The sequence below is a fragment of the Corvus brachyrhynchos genome, unplaced genomic scaffold, assembly GCF_000691975.1.
Source record: "Corvus brachyrhynchos isolate BGI_N302 unplaced genomic scaffold, ASM69197v1 scaffold346, whole genome shotgun sequence".
NCBI classification, from domain to species: domain Eukaryota; kingdom Metazoa; phylum Chordata; class Aves; order Passeriformes; family Corvidae; genus Corvus; species Corvus brachyrhynchos.
The window spans coordinates 4,775,153-4,792,705 of NW_008238644.1; the positions used below are offsets into that span (position 1 = coordinate 4,775,153).

Here is a 17,553-nt window from a genome sequence, read left to right on the forward strand (position 1 = left end):
CTGGCTGCTGCAGGAGCTTTAGCAGAAGGTGGGATACAGAAAACACTTGCACTCCTCTCCTGCTCTTACATTTCCTTTGGGCTCCAGCTTTATATGAGTGCATGGAACTGCTTTTCTGGGGTCACTTCAATGCAGTTTTTCAGTATCCTAAAGGGCAGCCAACAACTTAGAAGCATGAGGAGCTCTGACATCCTTCCCCTCAACGTGTGCGATAACCCAAAGCAATTTGCTCACTTCCTAACCTTGAACCTCGTGCCTCAGGGTGTGGGGTAACTATTGCCTGGGCTCTGGAGGGAACAGCTTCCCTCTGATCTTCCAGCCTTGCAGATGCTACTGGGTACAGTCACACAGGTGTCACCTTCTTCCTGAGCACCAATCACAGATTACAGATGTTGGAGGAATTTCAGTATTTCAGTACAAACCTTGTCCTATGTCCCATTGATACAGTTTCATTAATACAATCAATAGATCTACACTGTCTTGGAAAAGTTTGGTCCACTACTAACACTTGAGCAATTAATTTTTTACTTTTTTTTTTTTCCAAATACCAGCTTAAAATCAGTGCAGCAGCTCCAAAGTTTGTTTGGTTTCTCCAGTGCAGTATTTAGGAGATGCTTTATCAACCTATTTCATTGACTTTGATCACAAAGTCCCAACTTTAAACTTGCTGTAAGCTTAGTCATCCTGCTTCTCCCTCCATGGCTGCTGCCCTTCCTCAGTGCAGGAAACCTGAAATGAAATGAAATGGCAACTTCTTGCCTGGCCAGGAGAGGTGGGCTGGCCCCTGGGGCACTGGCATCAGCTCTGCAAACAGGGAATGAACTCCACTCATCACCTGCCACTCGATATCCTTATCAAAGCAAAGGCTGCTAGAGGGGACCATTTTATTAAGACTGGAAACTCTTTTGGGAGCACAGTCACAAGTGCCCTGACATATGGAAATGGATGTAATTTCATCTGATGAGACAGCTAACACTCAGATGGAGCAGCAGCACTGTGTCTGGGCAAGAGAACAGCCAATGAGCAGAGCATGGCTGACTTCTCCCCGTGTTTGAAGATTTCAAAGGCCAGAGGAGATCACTGCATGTTATTGTGGCTAAAACCATAATCTGTTCCCTGCCTGTTGACCAGAATATCTCCATTTATGTGGAACTGAAGCATACAAGCTCTCCCTGCTCTGAACAGCACCTATTCTGCTTATTTGTGGTGATAATTGTTGGGTCACACAATGGGGTGTTTAGCTAAACAGCTGAAGAAAAAGGAGGAGGAATTCTATACCAAAAAAAAGCCAAAACTTAATGCTAAAGTACAACTGAACACGTCTGATGAATTTCTGGTTATGCCAGAGTATCACCCAACTCAGCCAATGACCAAAAAAAAAGAGTGATATTTCTCATTACATCTCTTCAGGCACTTGGCTGAACAACTCACAGACCTTAGAATAAAATGTAAAATGCAGGGCAGAAAAAGAGAAGTTCAGTGTGCACAGAAGACACCAGCTTTCACAGGTCACTTAAAAGCCGGAAGGAATGCAGGCAGAGCCCACCTGCAAAGCAAGGTGCTGAAAGGAGCTGCGCTGGGCTGCCAGCGATGGAGCAGCCTCCCCTATCCCAGAGAGCACCGACCCATTGTGCACCACGGTGAGAAGGAAGCTCAGGCACGAGCAGGACAGTAAATCTATGCAACACTTGCAGAGTCTAGCTCAGCTTACTGCATTCAGAATATCCAAATGCAACTTCATCCACGGTCTCAAATTCTGCTTTCTAATTTGGTTTGCTAACGACGCGAGGCAGGATCTGTCATCGTGTGTTTATCAAGTAGCCAGTGCTGCCAGGAATCCAGACTTGTTTGGGACATTGGGTAGAACTAAGAGTTTAAAAAAGGAGGAAGAATCTACCAAAATAACTGTTTTCCAGCGTGATTCACAGGCCTGACCAAATTAAATCCTGAATGTGTATATTTTAATTACATGTATTACACATCTCAAAACGACAGCAGTTGTAGCTGTGGAACAAAGTGCTGGATTTGGCCCATTAAAGCATTTGTTTAATGCACTGAATCCTTTGACCTACACCATTTCCTGTACAGCCACGGAAGTTCCGAAGTTAAATCTCTGTTGTGATCCCCCGTCACAACCCATTTTTGGTCAACTACCTGAAAAACCTCTTGAGCTCCGTGGTGTGCACCAAGAGGTAATGAGATGCTCCAGGGAGGGAAGGAGCTCAAGTACAGACATTAGAAATATGTGCAAGTTAAATATACTACTTAAACACAAGATGCTCATTTAGCAGCTTCAAGGGCCGTATTTCTCCAGCCAACCCAAGACATAAAAAGAAACAAAAATTCATTAAAATAACCTAACCTCACTATTGTTTCAAGTGCTACATTTATTCAAATCCAGCCCACCAGCTCTCAATTAGCTGCTTTCTCACTCCAACTGCAGCAGGTCTGCAGTGCACAGAAATGTAATTATTCACACACCACCCTGTCATTGCCACCACTGTCTGTACTTCTAAAGCATCTTGATTACTCCACTGATGAGCACTATGGAAATGCCTATAAATAAAATAATCATCTCCCCTCATTAAGTTCCAGCTCGTGGACTGAGGAAGGATGATTTTCCTTTGTACGTTCCTTTTGTAAATTTTATCATTTCACAACAGAGGGAGCAACGTGCCTCTGATGGCACTCAAAGAGACAGGCTGTCAGGATTCTTGTCAGTATTTCAGCTTTGAGCAGCTTGCGTTTTTGCATGAATATTTCCTCCTGAAAATAAAGTGCTGTTTGTCAGAATTACGCATTCAGTAATCTCTTTCTAATGTCAGCATCAGACATGCAAAACCCCCTAATGTCATGTCAGGAGGTCAGATTTTATGGAGCAGTATGTCATGGAAACCCTAAACAGCCAGCACTGCACCCACAGCAGAAGCTTCCAGCTCTGACTTGCACACTTAGAACACACATCTATAGTGAAAAACAAGCATGGAAGGGAACCTTCCACTAAGCACAAAGCCTTGGTGAACCAGGTGTGCTCTTCAGGAAGCTTCAACAGTAATTGATGCTGCAAATAAATATCAAACATCCCATTATTGCCAAATCACAGTCTTGCTGTTTCCAAGGACTGCAATACTGGGTGTGCGTTTGCACACACAAACTCCCAGTAGTGTCTCCAGCATGCAATGAAATATCTCACTGCATAAAATGGTGAATTATAAAGCCAGAGAAACAAGTTAAATGTCATATCAGGGCTGATCCTGTCTTGCTCTCCAGCCAGAGGAATCACCACTTGCTCCTGTAAACAGCTAAAAGGGGGGAAGAGAGCAGTTTGATGGAAGCTCATGGAGCATCCTGTTTCTGCACCATCCAAAGCAACATCTCACCTCCAAACTGCCAGCACCTCTCAAAGAACTGAGGCCACTCACAGGCTCAGATTAAGCTCCTCATTCCCAGCTGGGAGAACAACAGGACTCTGTGCGTCAGCATGAGCAGGGAGCTGCTCTCAGGCCAGATGCAATTGTTAAACCCTCTGCAAAGCTGCTGTGATCCAAAGGGCATGGTCCTGTGCCCATGTGTGACCACCTCAGGGAGCACAGCTCTCCATCGCTCCTTGTATCACTGCTCACTTACAGCAGGTTACTGTGGCTATGGAGAGTGCAGCTGGACAGTCACCCCCTCATGTTCAAACTATGCATCTTAGGAAGGAAAAGTGCTGCGTTGAGACAAGTGGAAAGGAAAGCTTCGGCAGACAGATGGGATTTTTTGTGTATCTGAAGCTGGAACCAGACAGTAACTAATGTGCAGGACACAGAGGATGGGACAAAGCAAGAATCACAGAATGACAGGATGGTTTGGGTTGGAAGGGACATTAAAGATCATCCAGTTCCAGCCCCCTGCCATGGGCAGGGCCACCAGACTGTCAGGCTGCTCTCAGCACCCAGGCACTACACCTGGACTGTGCAGGACACTGTAGGGACCTGTATTTGGGACAAACATTTTTATATGTAAAATCTGCATGTTCTTGGATAGAGCCAGTACTTAAACAATTTTCTCCAGAGACAGGACAGAGTTAATTTAAAGCAAAACCATCAACCCCTAGAACAGCCAGTGTCCAAACCCACACAAGAGCTGTGCTGCCTCACTCCAGAATCTGGAGCAGGAAGAATAGTGACAAAAATAAGATCGTTCCTCAATTACAATAAACAGAAATGTTAAATCAAGCTCAGAATTGCCTTGAAGAATCCAGCTCTTCCCAGCTCTAAAAATGATCCCCTCACATTCCTTTAAGGCTTTTCATAGATACAGCAATCTGAAATGGCTCATTGCTGTGTAGCTGCTAACAAGAGACAGATGTTTCCTTCAGTTCCAGCAACATGTAGACATGAAGCACAATATGATGACCTGCTAAATATTTCTGACTCTTTCTGCATGTTACCTCAAGGAATTGCACCACAGTTCCACGCTTTCCCTGCTCACTCTGGAGCTGGCCAGAAGAGCACGCTTGGATCAATCACTTTATCTTAGCAAGCCTTCATCAGAGGGCAAGGAAAGTCAAGCAACACGTTTTCACTGAGCAAAGCCAAAGCTGGAGAGTTCTTCCAGTTACTCCAGAGCCAGATCAGCTGGTGGCAGTGAGCCCAACTCCTCCTGTTATTTATTTAGCTGGCCCAGAAGACACGCACCACACGCCGGCGTGCAGGGCCAGCATCTGTTCCACCCAGACCCACGGCTACATTCTTCACTTGGTATTAATATCAGGGAAAATTTAGTAACCTAACCACTGGCATGAGAAGCCACACTTCTAAGAGAACAGATGGCAGCAATCATCTCAGCTTAATTTTAGGCTTCAAGAATTGGTCTGAGTCAGCAAAGCCGCACGATAAGAGGAAGAAAAAGACGGAACATCTGTAAAACCTCCTACCTGCTTCCCATCCAAGGTATACAGCTTTTTGACCACCCCTGTCTCCAGTTTGATAGCTTCAGTGATGTCAGTGAGGACTTGCTCAAAGGAGTGGGCAGTCTTCTTGTTGAGGAGCACCCGCACGGCCTTGCGGGGCTTCACCCCGCTGCGGATGATGGTCACCAGCTTGGGGCGCACGAAATCCTTGTTCTCCTTGGCCTGGGCGCTGTTGCTGCTGGCCAGGGACTGAGGTGCTTTCTGGTTGGCAGAGGTCTTCACATTGACTGACCAGTTGGGGTTGACGTTCTTGGTGTACTCCACCTTCTTGAAGAAGTTGTCAGACGAGCAGACGTAACTCTCCCCTTGAGGAAGGAAGGAGATTCTACAGTAACTACCAGAAAACAGGCTCTGTGCTCTTCCCCCATGGATCATGCAAACCATTAATAATTGTTGCCATTTGCTCGTTCTTAAAACATTCTGCCTTATTTTAATGTCGTATTTATGCTTATTTTAAATATTGCCAGTATTTCCACAAAGTAAGCAAGTCAGCCATCAGCAAATACATACAATCACATGAGCCAGGGGTTAAAAGAGGTTGAGTTATAGAAGTATTTAGGTACTTCAAGATGCAGCTAAGCTTTCCAAGAGCTTCAGAACAGTAAATTCATTTGACCACCCCCATTATTTCATAAATTTGCCAGTTTCCCCTTTGTCTTTACAGACCTAGCTACTATTTCAGTGTGTCATTCCCTGCCAAGAGAACATCAACATTCATCCACAAAGTGCCTTCTGCATCATGCCTGAAAAATAATCAAAATCTTGTCCTGAATAGTCTCCACTAAAAGTAGCCTTGATAAATCTAGCAAGCATAACAAATATGCATTGTTAGATCATCAGTGGTTTATTAGGGGACAGACCTAGCGGCAGCTGAGACTAAACACTGCACCAAATACCATTGCTTGCTTTTACATGGCTGCTACCAACCAAAAATACATTAAATCCAAATTTAAACATGGCAGAGAAGGGTTACATGGTCTTGTTAGTAATTCACAAAAAGCCCTTCCCTATCCCACCCAGAATTACTTTCAGGCTTTGTCTGTACTTTACAGGATCCTATCTATCTAAGGTTTTAAAAGCACCTTAAGGGATTTGTAGGAGCTTCTTTTGGGCCTGCAAATCTGATGGATGCTGGAAGAGTTATTACTAGAACGAGACTGTAAACCAGTATCCCTAAGGGAATGTAGCTGTCTGGTCTGAAATGACTCAGGCTGCTGAGCACTTGAGGATGCACTGAAAAAAAGTCACTCACTGCCGGAGGAAGGAGCTTTCGTCTCGCCATTAGATAAAACTTTAATAGGAATGAAGGCATGACATGGGTACCTGTAGGATTTTAGAGTCTCTTCTGGTGTTTTCTTTGATCTTACAAATTTAAGTTCTTTGTGTACTACGATACATTTGAAATCAAAATATAGATTTAACTCTTTCGGAAAATAAAAAAATAAAGAAATTCCTTCTTGACAAAAACCAGGCTGGCTGCATTTCCTTGACTGCAAACTCCAGGGCTCAGATATCTTTGAAAATCACAACAGCTGTGTCTGGGTTCCCATCCAGGGATCTCTAGGACAGGATTTGACATCCAGCTGGTAAAATATGGATTTCCAGACATCCCACTGACTTCCACATGGCCCAGGCATGTGCCAGGTCCAGCATGAAGTTCATACTGGAAGTCCTTCTGCTGACTAAACTGCATTTCTAATGGAGGCACCAGGTTAATCCCTTCATAGAACCCATGGTGAGACCATAACAGGCACACAATGAACAGGTTTTAACAGGCTTAAAACAGCACTCTGAGCATTTCTGCCCCTCTTCCTGATAAGGGCATGATGGCACAAGCAGCCACAGGAAAGAAGCGGGACTCTAACTTATTTTAACCCCCCAGTGATGCCCACTCATGGTGCCTATACAACCAACTGCAGCTCTTCTCCATCAGCTGTACAAAAATGACCAAAATCCTTGACCAACAGGAAGCAGATACTCTGTTTCCCCTTCTAAAGATGGAATACAACTACAGAAGAGAGAAGAGAGCTGACAAGGTTCATGATGAACACTCAGTTGGGCGTTTTGTCAGCTAGTGTACCCCAAACTAACACAACAATCCCACCAGCAGGTTCTGTTGGCTTGAAGAAACAGTAAAAATCTCTATTTGCTGACGGCAACACCCCTCAATAAACTGACCATGCAGCCCTGCCCATAGCTGGAGCTCCTTAATCCCTTACATTTTGTGAATCTGACTCTATAGACGCTCAATATACCCCCAGAGTACCATACATTATACAAAATTCCCTCTGGGGATATCGTTTTCCAGAAGCTTTGAATACTTCAAATCTTTCTGATTAATAAGTGATAAGTTGTGGTTTATTCATCTGCTTCAGCCAAGTAACACCTGCTGCAGAGCAGGCCCAGGCTTCTCTCCAGTTTCACAACTGAGAGAAGGCCAGCAAGGGGAGTTTGGAATGCTCCCAGGGAATTAACCATCCTAAGAACCTGAGCCCTCCCAAACCCATAATTCCTGGGCAGCAGAGCCCTCATAAGTGTGCTCAGCAGAACTGTGCATTATCCTCTGAGGAAAGGGATTTCTCTGTTTAAATGCAGCACTAAGAACAAGTGATTTGAGTGCTGCTGTCACCCATGCCCCAGGCTTCCCTGTGCCAGCTCCTGACCTCACCTGCACCTCTGCTTCCCTACCTGAAAAGCAGTAGACTATCAGCCACTGAAGTGTGGCAAGGCTCGACTTTCATCTGCATTTGACCTTCATCTGTGTTATTTTCACAGTGAAAGAAAGTACCCGTTTGCACTGTGTTCTGTAAACACGGGAGGTGGTGGAGCATATTTTCTATTAACGAGTTCCATTGTTTTGAAGTAAGCTGAAGAGGTTCTTGATCTGTTTGGTACAATACCATTACTCTTAGCTCCAGCTGAGTCCTGAACTCCTCCCCACACACCACAGCTGTTTGTGTATTTACACCACCACACACCAAAGGCAACGGTGGCACGAAGGCAAAACTCTTGTAGGGTTTGTTCCACAGATGTGATCTCAGGCAGACCCACACAGAGGCCTCTCAAGTGCAAAATGGAATCTGCCCTTTCTCCGTTTGTTTCATTTAACCCAAACCCTAGCGAATAAAATCCACACTTTACTGGATTCCGAAACTGGAGAGAAATTTCCTTGGAGTGACACTCCAGAACAGCAGTTCAGAGTAGCAGCCCTTCTCAGCAGCATTTCTGCAGTCACAGCAGCACAGCTCCAGGGAAGAGGAGCTTTTCTTTCCTCCCTCCTTGATCTAAGGATGTGACCTGAAGCTTTAACTTCATTTAAAAACCACTTCAACTAATGTCTTCCCTAACTCAGTTTATGACCCCCAAAGAGCAGCAACATCATCGTTCAAGTTCCTCAGTGAGGCACATGGCATTTGTCAGACAGGAACACACTTTCCACAGTGTATTTCACTTCCCACAGTGGAGCTGTACCCAAACCTTACCATGGTGGTAGCAGGATTGGGCAAGCACAGGCTGAAGACCTGTGAACTTTCCAGCTTTGAACCACCCACTGTGGCCAGGAGACCACAGAAAAGAGAAATCGTTCAGGGAACAGTGCTACCATAGAGGGAGGAGTGGGTTCTCTGTGGGTTTCTCTGCCACATCTGTCTGTGCTAAGCCTATAATGAGAAGTCGAGGTGTTCAACTGTGCCAGCCACAGAAACATGACTGACAGACACAGCGTGGTTGCAGAAGATGTGCACAGCATTAACAGAAGGAATGGGAAGCAGGCTTGAGATCGTGTCACGAGCAAAAGAAACAACCCCAAGAAGAATACTGCTCCCCAGCCCTAAGCACAAGAATCTGTGCACAAATATTTTCAGGAACACACGTCTCAAGCCAGCAAGCAGCTGTGCACACGTGCAGAAATCCCACTGCAAGCTACAATGGACAGCCACGTCATTAATTCCAAACAAAACCCCAACACCCATGCACTGGGGGTGGGGAACATCATCCTGACAAAATCCCTGTGGTGCCAAGGACAGCTTTTGTTTAGTGCAGGGCCGGGTCAGAGCATGATGCCCTTTCTGCACTGCAGAGCCAGAGCCCGCAGGAGGATGTGCATTGTCACCATGCCAGGGTGCTCCAGACGTGTCACAATTCCTATCGTGCCACCAAACCAGCCAGGGCATTCCCTCACTCCTCCTGCCTGCCCTGAGCAATGGATGGGCTGACTGCAGACCTCAGACCTTCTGTCATGACCATCATATTTGCCATTTGAAGCCAGGCTTGCTTGTATCACACAGAATTACTCTGGCTTCGAGTGCATGACACATCCCGGTGCTACCAATTTGATGCAAGCACAAGGAGATTATTCAGCTCCTAAAGATGGGATGATCTCAGCAAAGATAAGGTTTGCCTTAGAGAAGATTCCTTAGAAAAACTCTAAGCTCCAGATGAGCACTAATCCTCCAACCCTCTTACAGCAGCTCCCTGTGACAATACCAAAAATGACAGGCTGAGCTTTCAGAAAAAGTTATCCTTCCTCAGCATGCACCAGCAACTTTCCAGGGATAATGAACTGCGGGCAGAAGTATTTTGAGAAAAATCAGGAAAGCTGGATTGAGGCCATTTTGAATGTCTAAGTGTTAACAGTTATTCCAGGAACAGTCTCTGTGGGCAGCAGTCAATTATTCTGGCTGTTAGCTCTGCAGTTGCAAAGTTGTGATTGTGCTACTGTGCCCAGCTTTTGTGTTTTGTGGAATTTTCCAGCACTGCAGCTGGACTTAACACCTTGCAGAGTTCATTCCATATGGTGTTGGAGGAGGCCTTTAGTTTCAAATGCATGAACTTGCTGCTGCTTTATGAGTTAAAAAGACCTGCTCCAGCATAGCAAAATGAACCCTGCAAGAGCTCCCTTCCCTTGGCTCTTCCACAGGGAGCTCTGCCATCAACAGAAGCACCTCTTGTTCTGCTGAAGAAGTGGAAGAAATGCTTGATTAGAAATCACCTCCAAAACAACACGATGCCCATAAAGAATTTTGGGACCACACCAGTCCTAGCGTGACAGCCAGGATGAGCAAGCAAATAAAACAGAATCTCGAGGACAAATCTTGTTATGTAGGACACAATTAGCTGGGCTATCAGGCCAACAGACACCCACAGAAAACAATTCCACAGGTTACCAAGGTTTCAGTATTAAACTGCAGGCATTTCACTTTTCCAGGCAAACTGGAACACACACACATTGGGTGGAGATTCCAGTATGTTTCCTATAAACCCCTTGGTCCCAGCACACACCAGACTCTGCACAATTCCAGGCTGGAGCCCCTCCTATGATTACTTTAAATACTCCTGGACAAGATTTTGGAAAATATTCCCAAGGGCATGACAGGATACAAAAAGCTTGGAATCACTTTCTGGAATATCTCACGCAGCCCAAGAACATTTGCAATGAAGCCACACTGAGCAAAACAAAATCCTATTCAGCTTTTTCTAGTGTTTGATCTGCAGCAAGAGCAAATTTCAAACAAGGAGGCCAGTACAGGGCATAAAATCCACCTCTGGATGTGCCTTTCCCTCACTCCCAGGTTGGGCCTCACTGTGCATTTCATTATGTCAAGAAGCCGAACATGGGAAAGCAGCAAAATTACAGAGAGGGCTAAAAAACCCTTTTCTCCCACAAAGAACTCATTTATGGGACAGTGGGGACTAGAACAAGTGGCCAAGAGCAGCATTTCTTAAGCCATCTTGGCTGCTGAAGTCAATGCACAGCATCAGCTTCCACCTCCACCCAGCCAAGGATGAGGTGGGACAACTTCTCATCGCATCGAGTCTACAAGAAGAGGCTCAAATTGAACCAAGGACCAAACCACCATGCCCAGATGCCAAAGGAACTAAATTTTAGCAAAAACTTGGGTGAAATGTGAGCTCTCTAGCTTGAGAAAGGCTGGCACATGATTATTTTAGCATCTTTCATATGCAAGTTTTGTCACAGCACAAGGCACAGAATTATCCGCTACAACAGTGACTCGCCCAAAAATGCAGCTTCATAAATCAACTTCCTGAAGTCTTGGTCACTGGAACTAATTCTATATGAAGGAGAATAAAGCTCACCTGGTGCTCTTCTCCAAAAGATTCACCAGCCATGATAAACAGCAGTACCTGGGCCCAACATCCACTCCTGTCTCAGCCAAGGCAGTGGGACACAAGTGGGAGGTGCTGTTAGCAGCTCACCACTGCCAGGATCAGCTGGAACAGGGCAGTACCAGGATGCTGCACTGCTCTTAACCAGCAGAGAGATTGAGGAGGAATACAGTCCTAATCAATGGCAGCAGGTGCATTTTTTACAAATATATTAAAGCTGACTGCTGAAAATAGGGAGTTAGGATTGAGACAATGACTACAGCGATGGAAGATGGCCATTAGGACTGGAATGGGGGAGAAAAAATGATCAGGCAGGTGGATTTTGAGAGAAGGTCATTGGGAGACCAGACAGCTCCCTGGAGCAGAATGGAAAAAGCAACCTGTGGCAGGGAGGGAGAATTCATATGACAGCAAAAAGGCACCTGTGTGACAGAGTTCCGTGGGCTTCCAAAATGTGAGGTGTTAGAGTGCAGTACAGGAAAGGACCAAGAGGCACATCCCAACAGATGGAAGGAATGTGAAAAAAGAGTAAGAAAAACTTCACTTGCTCTCATTATGAGAGTAACCCCGAAGGCCAGGGAAGAACTCCGGGTCTGGAGAACAAAAGGGTGATTCCAAGTCCCAATCAATTAGCAGCACACCATGTGGGTTTTGTTCACCTGGAATGTGTGTCTCTAGGATGCTGCTACTGTGCAATATCACTCTCTGCCCTCCAGAACTACGTTCAGGCTACGCTATGTAAGTACATTTTTAAATCACTCAGAAGTAATCAAGTTCTTTGTACATGATGTGAAATACTGTCAGTAATTTACAAGCTTTTGCCATCAAACCACTGAGATAAGCCTCTTTGATGACTTTTCCTACGTTCTACTTGTTTATTGGAAATCACAATGATAAATTAGCCCCACTACAGCAACAAGCACTGGTTTGGTTATCCCCAGTCTCCAAGCAGAAAGCCGATTTACAAGGCAGACATGCCCTGGCTGTGTGTGCACTGTTCTTGTGTGACAGAGCAGAATTACTCCCAGGTCCTGGGTTTCATGCAGGTACCGTGCACACAGCTATGCAAACACCCAAGCTCATGGCAGAGCTCACCACAAGGCCGGTTACAACCACGGCGCTGTAAATTGCTTTTCTCCAACAGAGGTGGAGGTCACCCCTAGAAATACGGGATCAATAGCAGCATGCAGACCCACTCTGGCATGTTCAAAAAATGGATTCCTTTGTCTTCACTCTGCTCAGGCTTTATTTTCCTAGATGATGCTCTGCTGAGGACACAGCCACACAGACAATCCCATTTTGGTTCTAGTGTCTCTTCTTCAGTGCTGTTTCCAGATGCCATTTTGGCAGAACAAAGCCAGAACCCAAATGCCAGCACCTCCTGTCTCTACCTGAACGAGCAAGATACATTTTCATGAAGTAGGTACCTCCTTACCTGCAGCAAAACCCAGTGTAAAGCAGCTGTAACAACTAAAGGTTTCTTAACTCCACGGACAAAAAGCAGGAAGAGTGTAAAAAGAGAATAAAGAACTGCATTTTCTCCTGGAGTTATTTCTGAAGATTTGCATAAAACCTAGGACAAGCAGGACTGAGAGCTGCCATTAGAGAAAGGCTGTGGCCATATTAAGAGACCAGAATGAAACATGGCAGAATCTCTAAAAATTAAGGGAGGCCACACCTCCATTCGACAGCTGTAATTGGGCTGAGAGTAACTCCACTAGGAAGCATCACAGCTCTGAAAGGCAGCAATTTCTTCCCAGGAAAACTCCTCTGTGGAAACCAAGATTTATTCTGTGTCCTTGTCCCCGCAAAGTATTTTGGGGAAATGAGGATCCTGCTTCACAGTCAAGGAATTCTAGGGAGAGCTGCTTTAGTCAAGGTCACACAATGACTCGCTGCCGAGGCAGCCCCTGCAGTTCACGCCTCACACACTCACATCCATTGTCTTTTACTAAAGGCAAAAGCCTCGTGGATTTTCGGTAGTTACCAAACCGGCCAGGTCGTCTGCTTGGAGAAAAACACCAAGGAAAAGGGAAGAGCAACTCCCCTCTTGCGACAGGATATTCCAGGTGCAAACAAAGAACGAACTGCTCGGGGAAGAGAAAAGCAGGGTGGCTGTGGGTGCCCTGTGTCCAGCCCGCTTTGGCTGTGCTGCCAGCAGAGCTGGCCCACGGTCGTGCCTCGGGCAAGGAGGCGGGACTGGCCATCCCAGCAATTTCATCCCAGGGCTTCTCCTGACCCTCCCGGGAAAGGCAGCACCCAGGGCAGCAGAGGGAGCACCCCAGGCACAGGCACGGCTGGCAGCTGAGCTCCACGGCAGCAAACCTTCCCCCAGGGCACCCCTTCCGAGCAGCATTGATTTTTGACTCACCGCTCATGCCACAGTGACACGCGGAGGGACAGGCACACCCACACCCCCTCTGGACACACGGACACGCTCAGCCCTGCCCTGAGCACCCCCTGCACACCCAGACCGGCCAGGCAGGGGATGCCTCCCACACCGCCCCCCAGACCCACCAGTGCAACCACCCCACACTCGGTCCCCGCAGAAACCCTCCCCAAATACACACGAGGCACCTCCCTTTCACACAGCCCCTGCACGAACCACGGTCGTGAGCAGCCCGTGAACTCGCCGTGCCCTCTCCGCACACACCGCTCTGCGAGACGCCCCCTGACACACCACACACAGCCCAGCACACCCCACACGCCTCCTGAGCACAAACCCCTGCTCAAAGAAACCCCCCACACCTCCGCTGTAATTAACCCTCCTCACACCTTCCTCCGCACAGACACGCGCATAAACCCCCAAATTTCACCGAGTGCAACCTGTCCAAAACGCCCTGCTCCGTTCACAACCCCTGTTCATTAAATCCCCTCTCTATTCAGGCTGTGTGAACTCCCAACACACCCCTGCACACGCTCCCCGAACACTGACAGCCCCCAACACCCCGCCCTCCAAACATCCATCGCACACTGCCCGCACCCCGAACACCCCTCTCCACACACCCCCAAGTGCCTGCACGGCCCTGACCACACCCCTCTGCACACACATTGTGCGCATAATACCCCAAAAACCCCGCCATACGCAGAGCGCACAAACCCTTCCCGCCCCCATTACACACTCGCTACCGGAGTGCCTCAGCACCCCTTCCTTTTCCCTTCATCCCCACCCACCCCACTGGGAAACCCAGCGCACCCCCCGCCCCCGCCCCGGCAGCGCTCGGCAGGGCACGGCTCGGCACAGCGGGGCTCAGCATCGCCGAGAGCCCGGGGAAACGCGATCTGCTCGGCAGCCCCGAGTGCTGCAGCCCCCTCCCCACCCCTCCTCCTCACTGCACCAGGCGGCGATGCTCATTTACCTTCCTCCAGCTCGTCCATGCTCCCGATCTTCCGCGAGCCATCGATGGTGTAAATGTACCGCACTCCCTGAGGCAGGTTAATGTTGTCGGACAGGGACCGGGTCAGGTCCGCCAGGAGGGCATCAAAACTTCGGAAGCGGTCGGAGGACACGGCGTATACAATCCCCTTGAAGTAGCGGTCCCCGTTGCGATAGAAACGCACCTTCTTGGCTTTCTTCTCGTTACTCAGCGCCTGTAAGGTCCGGGTTCTGTAGAAGCTACAGTGAGCACTGTGAGTGGGGCTGGGCAAGCCGTTCATCCGTGTGCCTCGCATGTTTCTGGACGCCTTGTCTCTTTCGTCAAAGTGTCCAAAATCAAGTTCCATAGTTTGGTGAACCCTAAAGATCTGAAGCTAGGCAGGAAGGAGATGGGGAGAGAAGGAGGGCAAAGGGACGGGTTAGAGCCCAGCAAGAGCCACAATCCGGAGAGCAAAATGACACTAAGGCTGTGTCTGGAGCAGGACAGATGCATTTGGGAAGCGCCCCCTCCCCTGACCCAGATTTGTATCGATTCTGGGGACTGAGAGTAGGAGGGGTCCTCGCATTTTGAAAGGGATCCAACTACTGGGGGCAGGGAACACGTTTCTAGAGAGCTGCCTGCTCCTGCACCTGGGAGTTTTCAAAGTGCAGCAAATTGGGACTTGGGGCCAAAGGGATACATGGCAATCACAACTCAGCCCCCAAAAACTCATCCAAACACCAGTTGGCAATGAATTAAACCTCTAAGCCCTGTGAGGTTTCCTTTGGCAACAGAAAACAAGGAGATCCCAGTAAGTCAGCCCTTCAATCTGTCGAATCACGGAAGGACCCAGAGCATCTGAATGTTTAACATTAGAATAAACTGGCATTTATGAAAGAATGGTCACAGGGGAATAAGCAGTTTCTTTGTGACAGCCTGTTCAATAAGGGTTAGCAATGAGATCCAGCCCACCCTTCCCCCTATCCGCAGCCCCCTCCTAGCCCATCAATCAATTCCCAGGACCAGCCTACATCTCTAAGAAGAAATGACTGCAAAGAAAAATCTGTCATTGAAACGCAGCTTCGGTAAGCTCTTTTCAGCCCGAGCCTCCTCTGAATTGCATTTTTGCTCCCGTTTAATGAGGAGAAAATAAAGGGGCTATTTCCACCCCACCCCACTCCCCCCCGGCAGCCCTAAGTGATTTAATAGCTGGAAGTGCCCGTGCCCCAGGGACACGCCGCCCCTGCTCCTTACCTTTCATTGTTCTGAGCACAGAAAAGCCGAGACTGGAGCTGACACCCAGCGAGCAGCAATTTTGCACTGTCTCTAGTTTATGCTCAAGAACAACCTTTCTCCTGCACCAAACCCCAACACAAAAGGAGAAGGAACCCCCCAACCCTGCGACAGAGACCCTTCCACTCCCCAGCACCACCAGGAACATGCACCTCACGTATGTTGCTCTCACGTTAACACAGGGCTGAAATGGGATTTACAACAGTACTTGGCAGCCAGATATAAATCCAGGAAAAGCTGTTGCTATCTCATCCCCACCCTTTACACTCGCTCCTTCCCTGAATTTTACAATGTCAACGCGACCCATGCAAGAAAAAATCATTGTCCCCAGCTTGCAGTGAGGCAGATGACAATGCAGGCGACCTGCACAGAAACCCCAAGCTGGGAACATTCCCCCCACGATGCCAGCTGGGGTAGATTCAGTCTGGTGTCATGCACTGAACAATGAAACATCCAAGCAACTTCGGGAATGAATCAGAGGATGCAGGGGTTTTGATTTTAAAATGAACTGCAGATGCTGTAAGGCACCAAGGAAAGATTCCTCCTTTCTGTTACTTTTCTGCATGCAAGACGCTCGGGGAAGCTCTACTCACCGGTTTTCAGCGCGCAGGGTGGAGATGCTGAGAGAAAGAAAACCAGGCTCACTCTGCCTTTGTTGTCTGAGCTCCAAGCAAGAAATTCCTGCCAGGGTGGATGAGACGCCTCCTAGGTCCTAGTGCCTTGTTCCATCCCTTCACGGTAACTTTGCCTCAGTGATTTTCACTCTCACCATCAGTCGTCTGCTTGTAGTCTGTGTTTGAGGGGAAAACAGGGTGCTCATTGCAGCTCTGGATAGGTCAACAGATGAGTAAACAAAAGGTTTAGAGGGACAAGTTTGGGGGGGGTGTTTGGAAGGATGCAAATTTCCCCTTGAATCCAGTTGTACCAAGAAATCATCTGGCCCCACTAGGAAAAAAAAAAAAAAAGAAGGAAAAAACCCAGGATAATTGCCCCAATCCTACAGGATTAGCAGTACAGGGGGGTCACAGTCACAATCCTACAGTGTGGTACAGCGCTGGCACAAGACTCCTGTGCATTGGGAAGGCAACTGAGAAAATCTCTGACCAGTGGAACTGGGCACAGTCCTGCTCCTGTGCTGGTTTTGCATGGCATCTGTGGTTTACACTGGCAAGCAGAAAGGGAGAATTCACTTGGTGGTTCTGCATGAGGTGCCCCTGAATACTTTTTCTCTGTTAACACTGGACACAAGCCAAAGCCAGAGTGCTGAATCCCAGTTCATTCAAATCCCATGGGACTTTGGGATGGAGTTATTCAACACAAGCTAAACCCAACAGATCCAGCATGCCTCATATCCCACAGTAAGAGAAGTTTATTTTCTGATTCCACTACAGGAGGATACAGCTGTTAAAAAATTGTACTGGGCTCTTTTACTTTGACAGCAAAATCTTTCACCTGCCTTCTGGGGGGGAGGCTTCTATGCTGCTGCACCACTAACCCTGCTCCTAACCCCACTGGTGCTGGCCTCATCTTTCCTTTAGAAAAGAATGGGATTTGGAAATTGAGAGTTTTCCCATCTGTAGACGGAAATCTTTCCTAACAACACTGTGTCTGTTTCGAGTGAAAACATCAGATGTTGTCATTTTGGCACATCACAGCAGTATCACATTTACACAGAAGAAGTTGGTATTTATTCCAGCTTTGTCTGCCCTGTGCATGACAGTCCAGGCAACACTGACACAAACCCACTGAGAGCTCATCTTTGTTTGCCAGCAACTTTCACACATGACATTTGCAAAAAGTTTCTTATTCCCTGTAACCACCCTT

The 17,553-nt window shown here is 47.5% G+C and overlaps 1 protein-coding gene across 6 annotated transcripts in view; it reads right to left on the reverse strand.

Annotated features, from left to right (window-relative positions):
- The window catches only part of DCX (doublecortin), a 76,219-nt gene extending 59,610 nt beyond the window's left edge, over positions 1–16,609 (reverse strand). The window contains exons 1-3 of one of the 6 annotated variants that reach the window (XM_017737572.1): positions 16,323–16,609; positions 14,440–14,830; positions 4,919–5,259 (exon numbers count right to left, since the gene is read on the reverse strand). In XM_017737572.1, the coding sequence (XP_017593061.1) occupies positions 4,919–5,259; positions 14,440–14,803 (705 nt within the window). In that variant the 5' untranslated portion in view covers positions 14,804–14,830; positions 16,323–16,609. Of the gene's footprint in view, positions 1–4,918; positions 5,260–14,439; positions 15,337–15,690; positions 15,871–16,322 lie in introns of those variants that run through there. The other 5 variants (XM_017737576.1, XM_017737577.1, XM_017737578.1 and 2 more) reach the window with 5 other exon arrangements.
- Positions 16,610–17,553: the final 944 nt, after the last annotated feature.